At 45.9% G+C, this 21556-nt stretch overlaps 1 protein-coding gene across 1 annotated transcript in view; it reads left to right on the plus strand.

Moving 5' to 3' along the window:
• Positions 1–360: 360 nt before the first annotated feature.
• osbp2b (oxysterol binding protein 2b) overlaps positions 361–21556 on the plus strand; it is a 99602-nt gene continuing 78406 nt past the window's right edge. Inside the window, exons 1-2 of the mRNA XM_088935617.1 lie at positions 361–631; positions 12696–12904. Coding sequence (XP_088791743.1) covers positions 366–631; positions 12696–12904 — 475 coding nt within the window. The 5' untranslated portion in view covers positions 361–365. The remainder of the gene's footprint in view (positions 632–12695; positions 12905–21556) is intronic.

The following is a 21556-nucleotide window of genomic DNA, read 5'->3' on the forward strand; positions in this document are numbered from 1 at the left end:
AATTGCAATGACACTCCCTCATCAATACAGAAATACTACAGCGGGCTGTTTTTTTTTTCTTCCGTAGCTACATGTTATGTTTAGAAAATGACAAATCGCAGTCAGGGCGAGGATTAAACGCTTCTCCACGGGTTTTTTTTGTCTCTCTATGGGAAGCCCCGGCGCTTGGATACTCGTCTCTATAGCCGCCGGCGGCGCTAACTGCGCTCGAAAGACCCGCGGCGGGCGGTGAGGTTTCGGGACTCCGGCTGCATCACATGACGGTGGTTTTTCGGTCGCATCGCTTTTCGTCCACCCAACGTCATGTGAAGGGGGGAGTGTATCTTTTTTCTCTCTCTCTCTCCCGGCTCGTCGGCGGTAGGTCTATGGGGAAAGCAGCCGCTCCCTGCAGCGGGTCCGGCGGCTTCGTCTCCATCCTCACCGCGGTGCCCTGTCTGTCCTGCAAGCCGCAGCCTCCGGCCGAGCGCAGGATGAGCGAGCAGGGCAGGAGCAGCTCGTCTTCGGCGTCCGCTCCGGCCCCAGCGCCGGGGTCCGACACCTACAAGGGGTGGCTGTTTAAATGGACTAACTATTTGAAAGGGTACCAGCGCCGATGGTTCGTCCTCAGCAATGGCCTGCTGTCGTATTACAGGTAAATCGGGCAAGGGGGGGGGTCAGGTTTGTGTTTGCATGTCCAAATGTTTCGGTGACGGCCGTTCAGCCACATCTGCGTTATTGTGGTACCGCGTCTCGCAGAGGTACACGGGAAAGTGCAAAGAAAGTTGCAGGGTGTTGAGCCTCGGGGGGGGGGCACGCAACTTCTGTGGGGGGCTCCTGTTCACACTGGGCACGTTTCGTGCATTTGAAGGCGATGCTGGCCGCCTGTCAGAGCAGGGCCTGTTGCACCCCCGCGGGAGAAAAACGTGGAAGTGTTGACATGGTCCGGTGTTAAATGTGCAGCGTAGCGTCCGGGCGAGCCCACGAAGGGACACGGCTTTTTTGTGTGTGTGTGTGTCGCCTCTCCCAGTCGAGGGTTTCGCAGGGCGAGATTGCGGGTCGTGCTGGTCGCCACATTCAGCCTCTGTCAGGTCGAAACGGGCTGAGCGTGAGTGAACTTCTCGCTGCTGCTGAAAGCAAGATGACAGCGCACTTTGTATAGCTCGCAGCGCCAGCAGTGACAAGCACCAACTTCTGTCAGCCTGCCGCGTCACTGTTGCCCAAACTGGACTGCCAGGGTGGCCGTGGAAACGGTTTTATTTTGTGTGCTCAAGTGCACGAACTCCAGACCCTCCTGTGGTTGCAACGGGAGTAGTGTTGATGTACAGTAAGAGGCGCAGAATCCACCAGACGCCTTGCCTCGGATAGATCCAATAAATTAATCTAAATGCCACTAAAGAGACATGCGTCGCATATGATCCGTGTATCCTGCTGAAACAGCTAAATCCGGGCTGACTCGAGCTGCAATTTAATCTGAGCGTTCAAGTATATTCGAGCTGCTAAATCCTTGAAAGGATTTTGCGCGTCCTGTCGTGCATGCCGTGTCCCTGTGTCAGGAGAGTCCCTTTCATCTGAATGAGGGTTAATAGAGGTTCCACGTTTTTTTTTTTGTCTCGGAATCAAATTGAATTATTGCTTAACACATGTTCTCACAAGTATTTTCTCTATATCCATTGGGTAACTTTCTTTTTGACAGTCCCCTCTCGCTTTCTAAGAGTGTTTACTGCTTACACTTTCAGTCTAAAGCTTCAAGGATCGTAAATCATCATTTTCTTTTCTTGTTCAGAAATGGATTAAGAAGTATAAGGACAACCACTGTTTGGGCACAGCTAGTACTGTATCTAACTAAATGTGTTGGTAGCTCACAGGTTAGTTACAGAGGTCATGTTCAAGTCCAGTTAAAGGGCCTCATAATTCAGGTATCTCAAGGTTTGCAGGACTCGCATTACGGTAATAGGAGCGTCATTTAGTTGAAACATGAGAGGAAACTATATACACTGGAAACAGTAACTGACTAGGAGGCTAGTGGTGTTCAGCTCAGCTCGTTCAGCGACCTGTGTCGTCTGGCTTTTGTTTCAGTCTCTTATAGTGTAGTTGTTGATGTGACTTTCTTCAGGAAAATAAAAGTATGACGACTGCTAAAGTATTTTTTTCTGTCTTGGCTTGACAGCTGGGTAAACATGTTGAGCGTGTACCAGCTGAGGAAATTTAGGTCAAAGTGAGATTTTTGGGATTTTGTAATTCCAGAGGGGGTTGCTACTCTCTTAGAATGGCCGTAAACACTTCTGGTTTTAGGGAATAGGGCATCCTTTTACTTTATGAAGGCCAGTGTTGTAGTATGAACATCTGAGCAAGGAGAGAGAAGAGCAGTCCTGTCACGACCAGTGTTTGTGGTGCCAGTGAGTTTGCACTTGTCCACAATTGTCCTACGGGTAATATGGAAAACCAAGGTCCTGACTCTCTGTGGTCATTAAAAATCCCAGGGTGTTTCTCGAAAAGAGTAGGGGTGTTACCCCGCTGGCCTGGCCAAATTTCCCCCTGGCCTTTATCAATCATGGCCTCCTAATAATCCCCATCTCTGAACTGGCTTCATCACTCTGCTCTCCTCCCCACTGAGAGCTGGTGTGTGGGGAGCGTTCTGGTGCACTCTGGCTGCCATCACATCATCCAGGTGGGGCTGCACACTGGTGGTGGTGGAGGGGATCCCCATTACCTGTAAAGCATTTTGAGTTGAGTGTCCAGAGAAGTGCTATATAAACGTTTAAGGAAGTATTATTTGTTTTGGTGCACACCAGTGACCTAAAGTACTTTGAGTGGAGTGTCCAGAAAAGCACTATATGATTGTAAGGAATACTACTACTACTCCTACTAATTAATTATAGATAAGGAGACCCATACGCTGTATATTAGCCATTTGGGGAAGTTCAGTCTGTTTCTCGTCATAACTTTGTGAACCTCTGGCAGTTGAGGCGGATGGGTGTCAACTGAAGCCACAGCACAGAAACTCTTGCTGGTGTCTTGAATCTTAGTGATCTGAGTTCGGTCCAGGTGGTCTTCACCTGTTGCTGTGATCCAGCCTCTACAGACAGAACATTCCGGAGAAGTGCCTTTTCAGAGCCGGACCGTTTGGAAGCCGAAAGTCGCAGATGAGAAGCAGTTGGAGTCATTGTGTAAGCAGCAGGCAAGGGACATTACCGAGCTCTATTCTTTCCCTGGTCTATTATTAGACTGGCGCTGTGTAAGAAGGTGGCTGCTGTCCTCTGAAGTATGGGTGGCTTGACATCTGAAAGTGAAAGGCCAGGGAGCCTTTCACAGAGCCTGCTGATGGCCGGTGACTGAGGGGGAGCGGTGGTGACAGCTAGCAGCAGGGTCATTGTTTATACTCTGAAGTGCTGTGCTTGTCTCCTCCCGAGTGACGGAGTTGGTAAAGGTGTTCAGGTGAGTGCAGGGTAAGCTTTGTGATCCCAGGTTCAAGCCTGGGTCATGTCACAGGTGGGGAGTGGGATTAACCAGCCAGGCCACTCACAGCGCCCCCTGTGGCCTCCTGGGAGCTTGCAGCCATCCAGTGCTGTTGGTAATAGTCACGCATCACCTCCGGTCAGTGCTGGATCTCAGGCAGGGTGCTGTGCTGCCTGTGGTGTGTTAAAATGTAGACAAGTCTGAGGAGGACAGGAGAAGTCTGCCTGCTGTTCTCTACACATTGTTCCCTGTGTGAGAATGACAGTGTGTCTCCAGCTTTGTAGCTGGTTATCTATTCATTTCCTAACTGCTTCCAGACTCAGGGTCCCAGGGGTTGCTGACTCCCAGAGCTGGTTGCTGACTTCTGTTTCAGTTTCACCGGCCCATCAAAAACAGTTTCTCCAAGAGCTTGTGAGAAGGAATTATTATTTTATAGGCATTTTAATAAATTGCATGGTGCAATAATAAGCACAAGGATTTGCATACAGTAGAGTGTAGTACAGTACAGCAAATTGTGTGTCGATACAGTACTTTCTGTGCCTGCAGTGAAACTGGATGGTGTAGAAGTGCAGAGCAGTGCCGTGCTCACTGGTGCACTTTGTTCATTTCGCTTGTGAAACAGAATGCAGGAGATTAGGAGTGAACAAAAGCAGTCTGAACAGCCTAGCACAGCAGCAGGTGACCTGTTACACAGTGCTGAGGATAATAGCTCTTTAGAGCTTGGCAGTGTGTTAACATCTGAGGTATACAAGCCTGAAACAGCTGGGTTTGTAAAAGTGAGGAGTATTGATAAGCGCTGGGGCAATGGTAATGTTGGCCAGGGAGTCTGGTGGAGGAGGAAAATAAAAGTTGCACATTCAGGCCTGTGCTACACCAATAAACCTCCCTGACGTTTGTTTTCCTACAGTATGTGGAGAGGAGCTATCTTTTCTGAGTACAGTATTACTGGAATCCTGTTCCTCTGCCCGTGACTGCGTGAAGTTTAGTGTAGCAATCGTATAATCAGTCCCAAGGATGCTTTGCCCTGGATGTGAAGGCTTGTGGCAACACAACAGTGTTTTTAAGCAGCCATCTAACAGAAGGTCTTCTGCTAACTTGTGAGCCAGTTGCAGTCCCTGTTTTTAACTGTATGTTTAGGAACTTGTTAAAGATTTGTCTTTTCATTGGTAGCTTGTGTTTTTGTGAGCCCTATAATGATCGCTTACAAGACTCAGGAGAAAAGCACCTGTACAGCAAGTCCCCAAAGAGCCCTGCTCCAGTCCTCAAGGACTGCTGCTCAGCAGGTGTACAGTACAGTGGGTCTCTCTAAATCTGCTGCTACGCTAGAAAAAGGAAATACTTCACCTTCTCTGCAAGTAATAAGCTCAACTGGGTAATAAGAGCTGAGGTGGGAGGAATGCCACAGACCTTCTGTCCCTTCGGGACTGGAGTTGTACTCGACTCCACTCACTGGGACCTGTTAACATTGTTGAAACACACCTGGGCTAGACAGCTCTCCAGCATCATTGCAGAGGTTTAACATGGGAGCAACAATTTATATACACCAGCGATTATTTTTGTCACGATGGTCATGACAAAATTGCTGCTTTAATGCAGGTGATGCATTACCTGCTTAAGAGGTAGGGAAATGGGCTAGTCCAGGTAGAAAAAAGTTCTAATTTTAAGTGAAAACATGACATTGAAGAAACTCTTTATTCCTTTTCTGTAAAAGGAGAATATTTTGTTTGTTGGATAAAAGTTCATGGCTCCTTATTGAACTTGCTGTAAACATGTAATGAAATGATGGATCAGTGGGTCAGATCTCCCAGGTACACGGAAGATGTAAGTGCACCTGGCTTGTTGTGTACTGTATGAGCTTAGTTTCCAAACCCTGACACAGCCACATTTGAGGCTGTGCCAGATGTTGTAATGCCATAAAGATCATAATTTCCCCCCTTATATATTCTTTATATGTTCTTTTTGCTTTTTGTGTAGAGCCAACTGTATGTGAAATGAAGGCTAAGCTCTTTTTTTTTGTGTGTTATTTGATCCACTATTTTAAAGAAAAACCTATATCTTCAAATTATATTTCACATTGTTTTTCCACATCTTAATAACAGATGGAGTACCAGTGCTGATCAGTTAATTTTGCAAATATGGGCTCACATAAATGCCAGAATCTTGCAACTGAACCAATGCAGTTTCTGGGATTTATGTTTTTCCTATGTATTCATTTTACACTCTTTAATGAAATGGCATGGTTGTGAATGTGCTGGGTGTTTTAAACAGTGTTTTGTCTTTACACGCACCAGATCTGTGGACATGTGTTTTATGGACATATGTGCCCAAGGGACAGACAGGTAAAGCTTCATCCTGGCTAACTGTGGACTGGACTCTTTAAGCTTTTGCTCTTGCTAAAATGTTCTGCATTTAATCCCGTAATGGTTGAAGCTTTCACATGGTTTTTACCCTCTTAGGAGTTAGGAAGTATACCAAGCCGTTTCTAACAGTTGTACTATTATTGTGCTGTCATCAGTCATCTGGGATAGCACTTCTAGAATTCATACCATCTATTATGTACCGGAGTTCACTTGATCACTATTTTATTCGCCTAAAATCGAAGATGAGCTGTTAAGAGGGCAGGTAACAAGACTGGTAAACTAATTATGAAAGTTAGTCCCAGAGATGGACTTAATCGCTATGGTCATTTTAGACATGGGCTTTCCAGGGAGAAATGGGAAGTTGGATGTTCACTGTGCAGTCAAAAAGCTTCTATCATTGAGCAAAAGCTTATTGAATGTGAAGTATGTCTTCTGAGGTATTGAGGCTTGTTGTCATAACTCAGCATGGGCACGGATCCCTAATCCCTAGTTTCTGCAAAATCCCCAGGAAATGGATTGGCTTCAGGCACAGAGCTGGCATGGGGGCTGGACTCAGACTACCTTGGCCGATCAGCACTTTGAAAAGCACCATCATTCAACCTCGCGTGTCTAAATTCTATGTGTAAAAATGGTGTGTTTTTGAGAAAGTGGAGGAATTGTGCAAGGATGATTTGTGCACAGTCAGGTACAGTTTGTGGTTGGGTGAAATGTACACACACCCTTCCATACATTCGCATTGTACTCACAGCAGCCCGACGGTAAACCCCAAAGGTGTCACTCGTCGATGTGCTTGAAGTGCATTGTCAAGACCGAGCTGAGTTAATCTGAGGTCTGGGTCTTTGGGAATGCAAGTGCATGCTGTTGAGGGAGGGATCAACCTGCTTTTTGCAGCATTTGGACAGTTCTGGGACCAGAGCCCTCACCTGGAATATCACATCTGCCAGCTCTTGACTCTTAAGGAGACTCTGCTTGCTTGGGACAATGACAGACTGTCAGCAGTGTGAGCGGTGTGGACACACTGTGTAAATAAAAGGAAGATAATTATTCCTTTTATTTGTTAATGACAAAAACTCAGGTTGTCGGTATCCAGAATCCGGCAGTTTTTACCTCTCCTTAGTTTGGAAGCAGCTCTTTCCCCTTGGGGAAGTGATTAAGGTTTAGTTGGGGAGAGATGATCTCTTCTCTACATCCTCCAGCTGTTGGGAATTTCAAGGCGCATGGGAAAACCCGCTGGATTCCAGAGCCAGAGTCTGGAGTTGGGGGGGCTCTGTGATATGTGGGTCCATCCTTCTTAGACTTTGTTTAACCCTTTGAGTGATCCTTGCAGCAGAAGCAGTGCAGGCAGAAGAAAGTTTTAAATCCACTTTTACAATTCCTAAACCCAGTCATTTCCATCCATTTTCGAACTGCTTTGTCCAGTACAGGGTCTCAGGGGACCCATTGCTGTCTTGGTAGAAGGTAGGACTCCACCAGTCAATAACATACAGACACACACACACACACTCACACCAGGGCCAGTTTTCCCAGAAGCCACCTAACCTACCAGCATGTCTTTGGACTGTGGGAGGAAACCGGAGCACCTGGAGGAAACCCACGAGAACACGGCGAGAACATGCAAACTCCCTTCAGACAGCAACCCAGGTCTGGCATTGAACCCAGAACCCCATCACTCCGAGGCAGCTGTGCTAACCACTGCACTACTGTGCTGCCCTACTGGCCAGCTGATGGACTGAAAAGCTGTTAAGTGTTTTTTTTTATATCCCTGATGTGTCTCAAATCTGCATGGGAGTTGAAGAACCTGGTTGCGTTTGGGTTTTCTCCCCTGCCTCGTGTGTCCTGGCAGGGAGTGCGTCTGTCTCCTCTCGGCTGTTCCGCACAGGCAGCTGCCTGTCCCTGGTCCCGTGCCAGAGGGCAGTGTAGCCCCGTGTAGCTTGTCCACAGCCAGCCAGGCCAGCCAGGCCATCGGCCCTCCTTCCCAGCTGGCTGATGCGTCCGTTTGCTCTCTGACCAGGTTTCCAGGCCGATGGAGTATTTCACAGATGATGTGGTGGGTGGCAGGAATAGTGTCTGTGCTGCTCCGCTTGTCCATGATAAAAACAAGGTAATGCTTCTATTAAGTGTCATCGTGCTTTTGAGCCTCTTAGAAAGGCCCTCCTCTCTCACTTTGTGGGAAGCCTTTGTTTTCAAATTATTCCAGACAAATATTTACAAATATTCACTCAATCATTTAGCTTTTCATCCCCCACGATTTCAGGTTTTAACCAGTCCCACTTTCCCCTAAGGACACTGACTTTCTCTGAGACAGGCGCTGTGAGAGCTGCCCACTTCATATTTACGCAGCAGAGAGGACTTCAGCTGCAGCAGCAAACAGACATCTAGCAAGATGCTGTTGAATTCCCAGACCCGTCTTTGGTAGCACATGGCCATTTGAGTTTCTACACTTGCTAAAGCAGCTGGCTAGTTAGTTAGCACATGATGTCTTGGCAAGGTGGAGAGGGTGATTAAATACTGCCATTTTACTTGTAGTGGCTGTCTTTACCATTCTTGTTTCTGATGTCTATTGTATTTGATCCTTGTTTTTCTTGGAGGGTAGATTAAGACTGCAAGATAACCCTTTCCCTATTTAGTTTGTCCAAATTATTCCTGTTATGGGAGCGGCGTGTTCAAAACGGCTTGGGCTTTGTCCAAGAAACAAAGGAATGTGTGAGCGTTTTGTAAGGAGAGACGCTGCCGGTCAGTGTACACCTCTTGGCCTCTTCACAACCGTCCAGCTTCCAGCCTCACCGAAGCTCTGCAGCGCAGCCCAGGGCTGATCAGCAGCCACCTGTGTTTTTCTCCTGCTTTCCTTTGCTTGCTCCGTGAGGTCATTGACCTGACTGAACTGCTGCAGGGAGGTGAAAGCTGGAAGCAGCCTCGTATCCAAATTGTGCCTGTTTGGACGAGAATGTGGCTCAGTGTTGTGTCGACACCCTGAACCTGCAGAACTGGTCAGGTCATTTTATCTGTCATTTGACTGTACTGTTCATTTCTGACTCGTTTTCTATCTGCTTGCACATCTTTTTCATATGCTCCCAGCGGGGAGAGTATATCTGGGAGTGGGCCCAGTAATATTCATCTGTTTGTCATCATGCTGATCTTATTTGAACATGGTAACTTTCATCCTTCATTTAGCTCTTTTCAAATCTGTTAGGGTTATTCGTATTTTTCTTTCATTGTTGCTTGTCTTTGGTGATGAGTTAAAGTACTAATGGAAAGAGTCTTCAGAAGTCATTCCTATGAGGTTTGTGAGGGAAGGGAATTGTAGCTGTGCTGTGATTAAAATCCATTAAGGGTCTGCCTTTGGTGTAGCACTGAAGGGGGTCCCCCTTACAGTTTCCTCCCAATCAGGAGGGACATTTTTCAGGAGAGCTCTGTCATGACAAAAATTATTTTTGCAGAAACTACAGAGAATTGGAAAGATGCGGGCAGGTCAAGTGGGGAATGGAGAGGTCTCACAATCTGTTGTTTTCTTCTTCAAGGCAGATCTTGATGGAGATTGCTGCAGTTAACCAAATGGAATGAAAGGTTGAAATAAATGAGCTGTAATTTGTGATGCCGTGGCTTCTGGGGAAAAGCTTGGAACGTTTCAATCGCTGTTCCTCTAAGTCATGTGGCCCAGTTAATGCACCTGTATAGATCAATGCAGTGTGTTGCCTGGCACTTGAACCCCTCCAGCTCCTCATTAATTCATTCCTCAAGTACCAGATATATCTTTCTGCTTGTGGGCACAATGTGTGTTAAGTCTTGCTTGCATGTACTGTATCAAGCCGGATTTCATGCCGTGAATCTTTGAATTTTCCAAACGTAAGCAGAGCTTCAGATGCAGGGAAGTGTTCCACGTGGCTAATCGGTTACAGTCAGATCCATTTCCCTTTGAATTACCTTTGAATTCCCCCAGCTCATGCCCAGTCTGGTGTCATCTGAAAATATACGAGGCTTGCAATTTTATCCTCCAGGAGAGTGCCCGCGCGCTTGTTATTTTGCGCAGTGGAGCTCTGCACAGTATTGCAGACGTGTCGACAACATTTACCCGAGTAACTCAGTGCTCCGAGACAGATATTTTCAGGGACGTTGATGCTGAAATGTGTGTGTGGGACCCATTCTGTTCTTCTGAAAAGATAGGAGATAAGTGACTTTGATGGTTTCATAATCTCTAATAAAGCAGGTATCTGGTGCAGACGTCTTGTGCTCTTGCAAGTTCCTGATGTGTTTGACTTCGGGGTAGCCACCATGATCAACACATAGCAGTTAACAGAAATGTTTGTCCTTAAAGTGAGAAAATACAAGGCTCCTGATTGTGTTATTGTAAAAAGGCCCTGTCAGTGTTGTTCCCAAAACAGCGATGATCCTTATAAATCATAACAACTGGCTGTTTTTCCTTAATCTGCAGTAGAGCTCATGTTTCCTGTTTGCGTTCTGCACATTTCACAGAAGCATTCTGGGTCTGTATGCCCACACTGCCTTGTTTGTTTGTTCCCTCTGTATGCTGTACAATGAGCTGCTTGTCTTCCCTTCTGTGGTCAACAGTGCCATGTTAATAAATGTGCTGTCCATGGATGCTGCTGCATCTCAGAAATGAAGCCTGCGCTTCAGTTGAGGAATGACTGTTGTTCAAAGTGCTAAGAGAGTTCTGTTTTGGTGGGTTACAGCTGTCCACATCTGGTCTTAGAGGTTGGCATCGGACAGATTTTTTTTGTTATTACAGGTCTTGTTTCTGTTCCTCAAATGTATTGTTAAACCTTAACAAAGAAGCCAGTCTTTTCGGTATCCCCAGTGGGCGATGATCAGAAGAGGACCAGGGCTCTGGCCACTGAAGAAATGCCTGGCCAACGTTTGTTTCTGGTGGTGACCAAGATTTTGGTCAAAACCTCTGGATTCTTGCATTAGCTCTCATGCATGATCTTAGAAATTGCCTGCGATTGAAATGTCCCTTTTTGTTAATGAGTCGTTATTAGTTTGTTCTAATACTATAGGCCACGGATGCTCACATCTGCACTGGCTCATCAGTGTAACAAGCACACCGAGAGCTGCTTCACTGTAAAACGGATCAAATTTTATAGTCGTTGTCAATCAAAAAAGAAAGTGGCTTCAGGCTTTCATCTTGCTGTAAATATCCTTTGACTAAGACTGTTGTAGTGTATTTCCGTTGCGTCTCCGGGAGATCTCACAGGAGAGCTTTGGGTGTTTCCTTACTGGAGCTGTGTGTGCTGTAAGGCGCTGTGCATCGCTGTGCTGGCAGGACCAGGGGAGGTGAGACAGCGTCACACGAGTCAAGCCCTCAGTCCAGTAATCCTGTAATGGCTCCTGATGGGCTCTCCTGCTGATCTCATTAAAACAAGTCTGTTGCCTCTCACTCCATCATCCTGCACTGGATTTCTTCCCATATCTTGTCTGGGAAAATATCTCTCTACCCCTCCCGCTGCTTCCAGATACTCATGGGCATACATTACGCAACTGTATGAAGTTTATCATGTATGTCTTGTAGTCTTAGTCCTCTCTGTCTTTCCTCTCCTCTCTCTGCCAGTAGTTGAAACTGCGCTGTCTGCACTTTAGACATTGCTGAAACAAGCAGCACCCAGGGCAGCCGACAAGGACAGCGAGTTCCCCTGGGAAATTGCAAAATAGCCAACTGACACCTACAGGGGCAGTTTGGAGTATGTCATCTGCTCCTTTCTGTTGTTTTGTTCTCTCTGGAGCTCCTTATTCTGTGTTGTTGCAGCTTTCGGCAGCCGAAACAATTATTGCCAAATAAAAGCTCATAAAACCACCCACAAAATGAGCAAGCCAGAGACTGTTGCCAATTTCACATATTGTGAAAAGGCACAAAATGAATGTGCCTTGAAATATTATTAATAAAATTCCTGTGCCGCACATAAAGAAAATTTGTAAACATTTGTTGCCATGAGAAATATATCTTGAAGGCCATTAGGAAAATTAAGCATCTGTGGAGAGGTTTCTGGGACCAAGGAGGAGGAAATACGAGATTGTGCTTCAGCAGCTGGCCTTTTTGCAGCCCATCGTTCAGAGAATGCAAACAAATGCCAGTGTAAAATCAAATAGTACTTTGACAAGGATCCTGTATAAAACTGGAAATGTTCACTATAAGCTATGTTAAGTAGTGCTGTTCTTGATGTTGTAGTTGAATCCTATACCACAGGGAGGTGTTGGCACATTTACTTTGAACTGGAGTAATTCTATTTCAGTAGTGTGACATAAAAGAGCAGGATTAAAGTTTTTCATATATAGCTGCATTATAATCTCAAGTGTATAATGTCCCATTGTGTGTTCATTTACAGTGCAATGCAAAACATTTTTTTTTGCCTCACAATGTTGCATAATCCTTCTGAAAAGTCCTCTCAAGTTCACACTCAAAAATGAAATGTGAAAATCACTTTCATTATCCCCAGTGTGGTGTGGTGGTGTGGTATGATAGAGGCCCTTTTAGAGGTTATTTAAACTGAGCTGCACTGAGTGTTCGTTTAGTGAAGTGTTGAGCAAGGCAGAGTTTTATTTCTGCATTTTTTTATACTGATTATTCCTCAATGACATTGCAGAATCCAGCTGCTAGTGTTATTTTGTTAGGTTAGGATGATATAAGATGCTTTGTCTTCGTCAGTCCTGTGGGAACACACTGTGCTGGGTAAGGGCATGGCTGTCGCAGGTTGCGGGTCACGTGTTGAGGGTCACGGGTCACGTCTCGAGGGTCGCAGGTCGAGGGTCACGGGTCACATGTTCAGGGTTGGTCATGACGAGGGTCACAGGTCATGACGAGGGTCGCGGGTCATGGGTCGAGGGTCACAGGTCATGTGTCATAGGCGCTCTGCACACATCCATGACTCGTCTCTCTGATCTGTTGGGCAGGACCCAGGCAGAGATGGCCCACACCTGTCGGGGCACAATCAACCTGGCCATGGCGCACATCGACACCGAGGACTCCTGCAACATCGTGCTCAGCAGCGGGGGGCGCACATACCACCTGAAGGCCAGCTCGGAGGTGGAGAGGCAGAGATGGGTCACCGCCCTGGAGCTGGCCAAGGCCAAGGCCATTCGGATGATGCATGACCAGTCAGGTACGGCGCAGGCAATACGTTCTGTTCATCAGCCAACGTTGTCCAGCGGTTTCCTCGCGCCTCACAGGTACGAAGGCAAGTGAGGCTGTGAGTAAAAATCCAGACTGCAGCTGCACTGCGTTCGCGTCTGGAGATCTTTTGGAGGTCTTTAAAACGGGGATCTTAGTATGTGGTGCTTTCACCAGTCCATTAATCGCATGTCTCGGGAGACAATGCTGAGTAGTGTTCCTGGTTTTCTGATGGAATTGAGGTGTTGCTTACAGATTTTTTCACAAATTGTGGCTTGTGGTTGAACTGAACGGTATTGCGGGGATTAGACTTTAGGCCTTGTGTAGATTATCCAGTGCTAATCTGGTTTCATATGGTTCTTATCCAGCAGCAAGTGCTCTGACAGCCTTTCAGTATAAGCACTGGCTTGAAATTGGTGTGTATAAACCAACACTGACTTGTGTGAAGCCAGGACAGGACAGGAGAGCACAGAGAATAGTGCAAGCTCTGGCTGACAGATTTCACGGCTACCCCAGGCCACACTTCACATCCACTTGTCCAGAACCCAAACCCAAACTCCTGTCTGCTATCTGCAGGCCTAATGACATGACCCAGACTCAAACCTCTGACATCTGGGCCATAGTACTCTGGTCCATTGCATTTTGCAGTATTTCATTCCTATGATGAGGTGTGTTGAGCAGTTTTCCCTCTGGGTTCGGAGCTCGAGAAAAATAAGCTTAGCTTGGGAAATGCAGACCAATGAAGTGTCATAACCAGCATCCCAGTTGCTACATCAGCGCATTTATTGTACTATTAATTCTGATGGTTTCATGGAAAAAGGAAAAGCAATCAGTTACTTACAGTAGTAAGCACGGGCAGGAAACTGCTGAATTGATCTTCAAATCTCTCAGTTTAATCTCCCCCGAGATGCCTCCTCAAGGCATGTACAGAAGCAATCCGCTCTTTAGCTTCAGGACGTGCAGAAAACTGGCAGTTTGCTGCCTCATCTGGTGACCAGTGAGGCTGAACAGAGTCACTGTCCCGATAGCACTGCTGGTGGTCTTGGCCATGCACCCACTCTTGGTGGTGGAGAGAAGAGTCCCTGGGATTTATCATGCATTCCTCCGTTTTGGTGTGTAAGGCGAAAAGGCTTTCAGTTAGGCCAGATGGAGAAAACAGATGCCTTATTGTCCCTGTGAGGTGAGCTTGTGCAGAGCTTCCCAGTCTGTCCTGGTCTTCATTGCAGCTTCAGTGCAGGTTAAACACTGTGCTTGAACCTACTCAAAGCTCAGAGATGTTAAGTTATTTAAGAAACACTGTTGTTAAAAGACAACTTCCTATTTGTACAATAGCTAAAACAATTAAAAAGTTTGAATTAAACCCTTTATTAGGGCTACTACAGGATCAGTCTGTTAATGAGGCGCTCGGCACGAACAAGGCCCAGCAGGGTGGTGAATCTCTTGGCTTGTGTGCTCGTGAGCGTCCTTAATGCCAGTTTCTGTCCCGAGAGCCGCCCTGTATCACTGGCCTTTTTATCTTGCTTGACAACTTCTCTTCTCCTCTTGCAACTTATAAGGCTCAAGGATAGGAAAGCTAATTCATTTCAAGAGGACTTGTCACAGTCATATTGTGTCAAATGTGAGTTTTCTCTGTGTCCTGTAAGAGTACAGTCTATCTCTGTATGCTTTAACACCCCGTACTGGGTCTCGCGTTCATTTAGCAATAATCTAATTTTAGACATTTTAATTGTATTTTTTCTTTTGATAGGTTTTTAAAATTTGAATTTCAGACTGTGAAGACCCTGGGGGTAGACTGTCTTGGTTGGTGTTACACTGGTCAATGCCTGACTTGACCTGCGAACTAAAAAACTAGAAATAGAGTCATAGGAATTATTATCTTGTTTTCTCATTGCTTCTTCCTCTCTGGGGCTGCGGGGCAGCAGTGGGCTCAGGACAGGATATACCAGTCCATTGCAGGTCCCACACGGACACAGACACAACAGGGCCCATTTTCCACACGCACACGGGGAGATGCAGTGATGAGCGGGCGGAGAAGCTGGGTGCTTCTGGGTACCACCGCGGCAGGTGGTAAGACTGTACTATTGCGTGACTGGCGAGGGAAGCCTGCACTCTCTGCGTTGATACAGCAAAGGGACAGTGTTTCCTACCAAGGGTACACTCATCGCTGTGTCAAAGCAAACCAGTCTTTATTCCCAAGGTCTCAAAGTCAAACTGTGTTTGGCATCTTGGCTACTTTTGTTTAAATGTTATTGAGTTGTGATGCGTACGGTACTGTGTATATAAAAGCACACTCGTGTTCATGTTGAAAAACACTGCTCGTACTTCTGACAGATTGCCACAAGAGGGCGTATTCTTACCACTGATACCAATTGAACCCTCCAGAGTCGCAGGATTGCAGAAGATACAGCTTGAGCCAGGAATCATTTCCTTCTAAACTAACCCACATTTTTGGAAGCTTTGACAGTCTGGTGCCTTTCTTTGCTTTTAACTAGACTGGCAAAGTAAAAATATAAAATAGTATGATATTTATTATTGAATTAAAAATATAAAAAAACCTTCTTTGGTGAAAACATTTAATTCTTTGTTGACTAAATGTCTGTATTTGTTAAAAAAAAACGTTTTTTGGAAGTAGTTCTCAATTTTCTGCTTTGTGCTTTCCAAATGTGGACACTGTGGTGGACAGTAAGCTGTTAATCCTTGAAGGAGACAGCTGCTGTGCATTTCTGACTGCAGTCACAGGGGTGGCAGCTTGGGCTGGGCTGAGGTGCTCTATGTTACTGAGACCCACAGATGCTGAACCAGTGGTAGGCCAGCCGCGGTCGTTCCTGCTGGTTTCCCTAATGAATTTTCTGCCGCCATCCACATGGGAAGACGTCCGAATTGAAAAGCGCGACGTGTCGAGGTGCTCGTCCTCATTCCCTCGCCCTGCCATGATGCACAGAGAGAGCCTCTGGGACCCACGGATGGACCGCCCTTCCCTTCTCCCACAGGCTCCACGCAGGCCAGGAGAAATGGGTCTTTATACTAACTGGAAATGAAAGGCGATAACGATCCGGGAGATCACAGGCACTGACAAGCATCCTAGCAGAAAGAGCAATCACTCCGACAGCAGTAGGCCCTGCGTGTCTTTTTGTCCAGGTATTGCAGGCGTTTAGCTTTCTAGATGAAGGCAGTAATTAAAGTGAGAAAGTACCGCAGCTCCTGGTGTTTCTGCCAGATGCTGTGTTCAGTGACCTTTACCCACTGATTGCTGTTGCCCTGCAGACTTGCTGATTGTCTGTGAAATAAACAAGCAAGAAACTCTGCTGCTTCTTTTTCCCCCCTCTGTGGAAAATGATTTTTATGTGTGGGGATTATTTCTCTGCTTAAAGTGGAGTGCCCCTGGGCTTTTAAACACTCCTTTCCTTCCCCTCGGTGAGCTGGGAAACTTCAGAGAGAGCACCTTTTCAAGAGCACCAACCGAATCGGAGGTGTTTTCTGTTTGATGTGAAACTGCCGAAAATCACATTAAGTGAGGTCAGATGAAATATGAGATCAATAAGTCATGCAGAGATTCTTAGACAGAAAATGAGTAATATTTGTAGACCACATGAAGCAAATCGATCATCAATCGTTGGAAATATCTGAATCAGGATATTTCCAGGCATCTTGAGTAATTTAGATGGAGAGGGTTACATATAACGGGTCACAAGACAAACAACAGTACTGTCAGTTTATCAACAGAATGCAGGGCTTTATTGCAGCTTTTTTCATAATGTTAAAAGTGTTCAGTTTTTAATAATGTCATTATCTTCCTAAAAATACACCACAGCGTGCAGGTGGAAGACTGAGAAAAGCAGCTTTATTTAGATGAAGAAAGTATACAAAACACAAATTACAAATACTTTTTTATGACAAGTGTCTTAATAAGGGTAACAACACCCTAGGGCAGGAATGAAATGCATTAACTTCTCAAAGTTACTATTTGATAACAGTAACTATGAGAGAGAGGAGAGATCAGCTGGTCTTTCTGTGTCAGTGGTTTCCTTCCGTTTCGTTAGCGTTGATATAGGCACATCTGCCCTTCTGGAGATGAGTTGACAAAAATCGAAGCCTTTTTGCAGAGTTTGTAAATTACCCTGGCAGGCAGACTTGCAGCTTCTCTTTGTTTGTTTGTTTTGATCATGTTGTGGAATTCCATCACGTCGCACACTTTCCTCTGTACGTTCATGAGAAAAGGCCCTCAGCCAGTATACTGTATCCTGTAAAGGAACAATGAAAGGTTTATTGCCTGATGAAAAGAAACGCAACGTTTCGGCTGTGGAGTCTTCTTCAGGTTTCTTTTCTTCTCTTTTCAGTAGGCAATAAACCTTGACTTGTTCTAAGCCCCTGTTGACATTAGACTCACTTTTCTGCCCGTCTGCCAAGGGAAAATGTAGTCGCAGTGCTACCATCTGTGTGGCACCTCTGTCTATCTGATTACACTGGCAGGGCTTGGGGGGATGGAGTTTAGATAAGCTTCCTTTCTGCCCAGATCACGGGTCTGAATCACCGATTCACACTCTACACAAGCTCATCGTCTGAATTCTTAATCTCACAGGCTGCTGTGTGTATCCATGCAGACTGAGTGTCACTGGCTCTGTTTTCATTATATACATTCTCTAGCCTGGAGAGAAAGAGGAAGTGTGGAAGGGAAGTACATTAGTGTACCAATGATTTGCACTGATCTGTTCTCATAAATCACCTTGTTCATAGATCATCTCTCATAAATCCCCAGTTCTTTCATTGCTTTGAACTCTTAGCCTGCTAAACAGTATTCTTTCGTTTATTGCTTTTTGTAAGTAACTTAAGAGACTCTGTCTCTGCTGCTGTGCAGTCCAGCTCAGCACCTAGTGACTCAGCGGAGCTATTGACTATTGACTGACTATTGAAAATTGTGCCTCGCTTTATATGGATCAAATGTGATTAATTGTTTTAACCAGTATATTTTATTTTATTGTTCTTTGTGTGCTGTTCAGCCAGGGGTGCAATGGTTTTTGTGCCATCAGTGATTTTGTAATGTAAACAACCATGAGGGTTGTTGAAGAGTTCACTGTCAGCTCCCCGTCACCTGCCTCCTGGTGTATTTGGTATGTGTTGTGTTTGCCTGCTGGGACCCCAGTACCCCTGTGTACTCCAGGCTAGGCTAACACGAACCTCCTGGAATTGATATTCTAGGGGAAATGAGCATAGCAACAGCCTCTTGCTCCTCCAAACCTTCAGAGCTACGCAGTAATTACTTGAATGTCTTAATTGAAGAAAACACATGTTAGGAGGGCTAGATTCACTCATCTACAACACTATTGTTTTTATTTTATCTATTTCCGAGTGACTTCTCTCTTCCTGTGTCTGCAAGGAGCTGGCAATATTGAAAAGTTGATGTCTTTGTCACAGACACATTTGCAGATGGGAAGGTTTCAGTGCTTCTCTCTCTGAGCCTCGCTGACGGTCCCGGGGGTCACTGATGTGTTAGAATCAGGGAGCCCCTGGCTGTCTTGGGTGGCTAGCAGGGTCACAATGGCATGTCTGCATCGCAGAGCCAGCCCACAGTGTCAGAACAATGTCTCTACTGGCTGATTTGTGATGCTTTCTTTAAATTATAATCACTTCTTAAAGCCTATGGATATATTTTTCTCATAGTTTGAAATGTACGAACTTGGCAAACATCCAGAAGTTTACTAAAAATGACCCAGTTTTAGACTTCTGGTGCTGCGGGACTTAATCACCACACAGACCCAGGGACCTGGGTCTCTGCCGTCCCCAGGACACCCTGCACTGCCTGGACTCCTTACTTGTCCACTACTAGAGTCTCCCCGTCTCCGTTGGGAAGCAGTGCAGCCCAGATTCTCACTGTGACCTCCGAGCTGTGGGACGTTTTCCATTCTTTCCAGGAGGAGAACTTTTCCGGGGAGAATTTGGAATGTTTTCTTCTCCACTGCGCCATCCACTAAATACTGTGCTCTTCTGTAGTTGTCCGTCATCATGGTTTTAGGAACTGCGGAGGTTTGCAGGGGAGGCATGGTGGCGGGTGCTCCGGTTTCCTCCCACAGTCCAGAGACATGCTGGGAGGCTAATTGGCTTCTGGGAAAATGGGCTCTGGTGTGTGAGTGTGTGTCTGTGTGTCTGTCTGCTCTGTGATGGACTGGCGGCCCGTCCAGGGTCCACTGTTTGTGTCCATTGCTTGCCGGCGTCCCCAGCGACCCTGAATGAAGCAGTCGGGGATGGATGGATGAATCCCTTAATAATCTTGTATCTAAAGCTTCCTACTCTTCCCCCGAAAGCCCTGATGCGAGAGAGGCCGAGCCTCGGGCCTAACGCTCGGGCTGCGGTGCAGCATGTGCCGGGCTCTGGCGGGAAGCGAGCAGTGTTGAGGGAAAAGCTTCCTGCTTCCCGTGCCACGCAGGCAGAAGGCGCGGCTGGTTGTCATGGAGAGCGGAGCCTCTGAGGAGAGTGGGGCTGAGGGTGCCGTGTTACCATGGTGACTGCAGGAGATGTATTACACTGGGAAGTACGTGTGGGTCACACTGCGGACTCGAAAAGGTAATCCTGAACACGGATTAAAACAGGCAGGGCGGGCTGTCTTTTGTTTGTAGCTTTCCTTATGTGGGTTTGCAGAGGAATCCAAGATCACATGTTTACTGGAAATTCATCCCACCCAGTGCTATTTTGTGGTCCTGTGGGGAGTGGACTCCGGGCATGCCAGGGCCGTGCCCTCCCTGAAACTGTGGTCAACCCATGTTATTCAGGGAAAATGACCAGAGCCGAGCTTCAAGTCATGCATGCGTAGGCTGCAGTAGGAACAGGTAAAGGTTTATTCCTGACTGAAAGGAGAACAAGACAGACGCAACGTTTCGGCTGTTTCAGGTGTCACACCCTCGGTTATGTAAACAGGATAAGATACAATTCTGTTTTGTACTTTGCATTAGATCCACTCTTTCTGTAATTATTTTAAATACTTTACATCTATGAATGCAGTGTGTTGAGTTGCAGTACCACACTGAAACAGAAGGAGCCTCGTGATCAATCCGGGTTACAGAGAAAACAGCACATGAATACACGCAGCCTTTCTTATCGCTTGGTCCCCACCATAACTCCCTGGGATCATTATTTCCTGACCTCTCTTTCTACTTTAAGTCCTGACTTGCTTTCAAGCAGAAAATGTGCTAATACATTAATTAGTACTTTAATCAATTAGCCAGCCGTGAGGAAACGCGACATATTCCAGTTCTACAGTATAACTGGAATGAAAACTCTGATCTTAATCAGGTCAGGTGATTGTCTTTGTGTGTGTGTGTGTTTTTTCATTTAAAAAATTCAATTTGATAGCCACTGTCATTCATCAACTGTGACTTTTATTTCCAATTTTTGCAGATCGAGCTCCCAGCACATCACCATGTGATGACAGATAAGAGGCAGCCTCTAGTGCTGTCTTCTCTGCTCAGCTCAGCTCTGAAGTTCCCTGCTGGTTACGCTTTTATATGGGCAAACTGCATCATCTGTCACATACATGAGTTTCTCATGGGTTTCCTCTGGGTGCTCTGGTTTCTTCTCACAGTCCAAAGACATGCCAGTGGGTTAACTGGCTTCTGGAAAAACTGGCCCTGGGGTGTGAGTGTGTCTGTCTGTCTGCCCTGCGATGGACTGGCGTCCCGTCCAGGGTGTACCCCGCCGTTTGCCCGTTGCTTGTTGGGATAGACTCCGGCTCCCCCATGACCCTGAATTGGTAGCTGTTAGGAGATGGATGGATATTTTTTTAATCGTTAACCACTTTAATTGTAGAAACTTTGGTAACTTTTGAATGACTGGATGATGTTAGAAATCGGTGTGATAAACGTAGCCAAAATATAAAGAGACATAGACATGCCAGGACCATGGTTACAGAGCTCTTCCTGTCAAGCTCTCAAATCCTTCTTGGAGTCTTGCACTATTCTCGGCTGACTTCGCTGCACTGCACTGTGCTCTGAGCTTTTGACTGAAGCTATGTCTTAAAAACAGATAATCACGTCTGTATCTACAGTATAATGCCATTTGTAGAAGTGGTTAAAAATTGTGTGTGTTATATCATGTTGTCTAGTGTTCACACAGTACAGTAGTACTAGCTTTGTTATTTAGCTTCATTCAAGTAAAACCTGACTGAAACTCCTTCACACGTGCTGGCTAAAATTTAGGTGCTGTTTCATGTCACATGTGAAGCTGTATGATCAGGAGTTCAGTCTGTATCGATTTTCACGTGCTCATTACATAAAAAATGTCTGAGCCCTTACATTGTCAGAATACAGTCTTCTGTGTTCAATTATTTATACACTTGAAAACTAGTTTTGAATGATAGGCTTGAACTCTTTTCTTCCATTTCTGTCCTTTTCAGGGCAAAGTGATTGTAAAAGCATAAGGCATTTGTCATAGACAGCTGAGAGCACTGTGACATTTTAACATTTAAACTAGTCTTAAAAAAACTCAGCTTTTACTTGGGCTGTTGATTCTCTGCAGGATTTCATAAAGACCTGCCTCTGAGCACAACAGGTGAGAATGGAGCATATAATTGCTCAAGTGAGAGTGTTCAGATCTAGAAAAAAATGATTAAGATACCATTGAAAAATACTTTCCCAGTGATTTTTCTTGAAATTAC

The sequence above is a fragment of the Atractosteus spatula genome, chromosome 17 (assembly GCF_055471065.1).
Source record: "Atractosteus spatula isolate fAtrSpa1 chromosome 17, fAtrSpa1.hap1, whole genome shotgun sequence".
Taxonomy (NCBI): Eukaryota; Metazoa; Chordata; class Actinopteri; order Semionotiformes; family Lepisosteidae; genus Atractosteus; species Atractosteus spatula.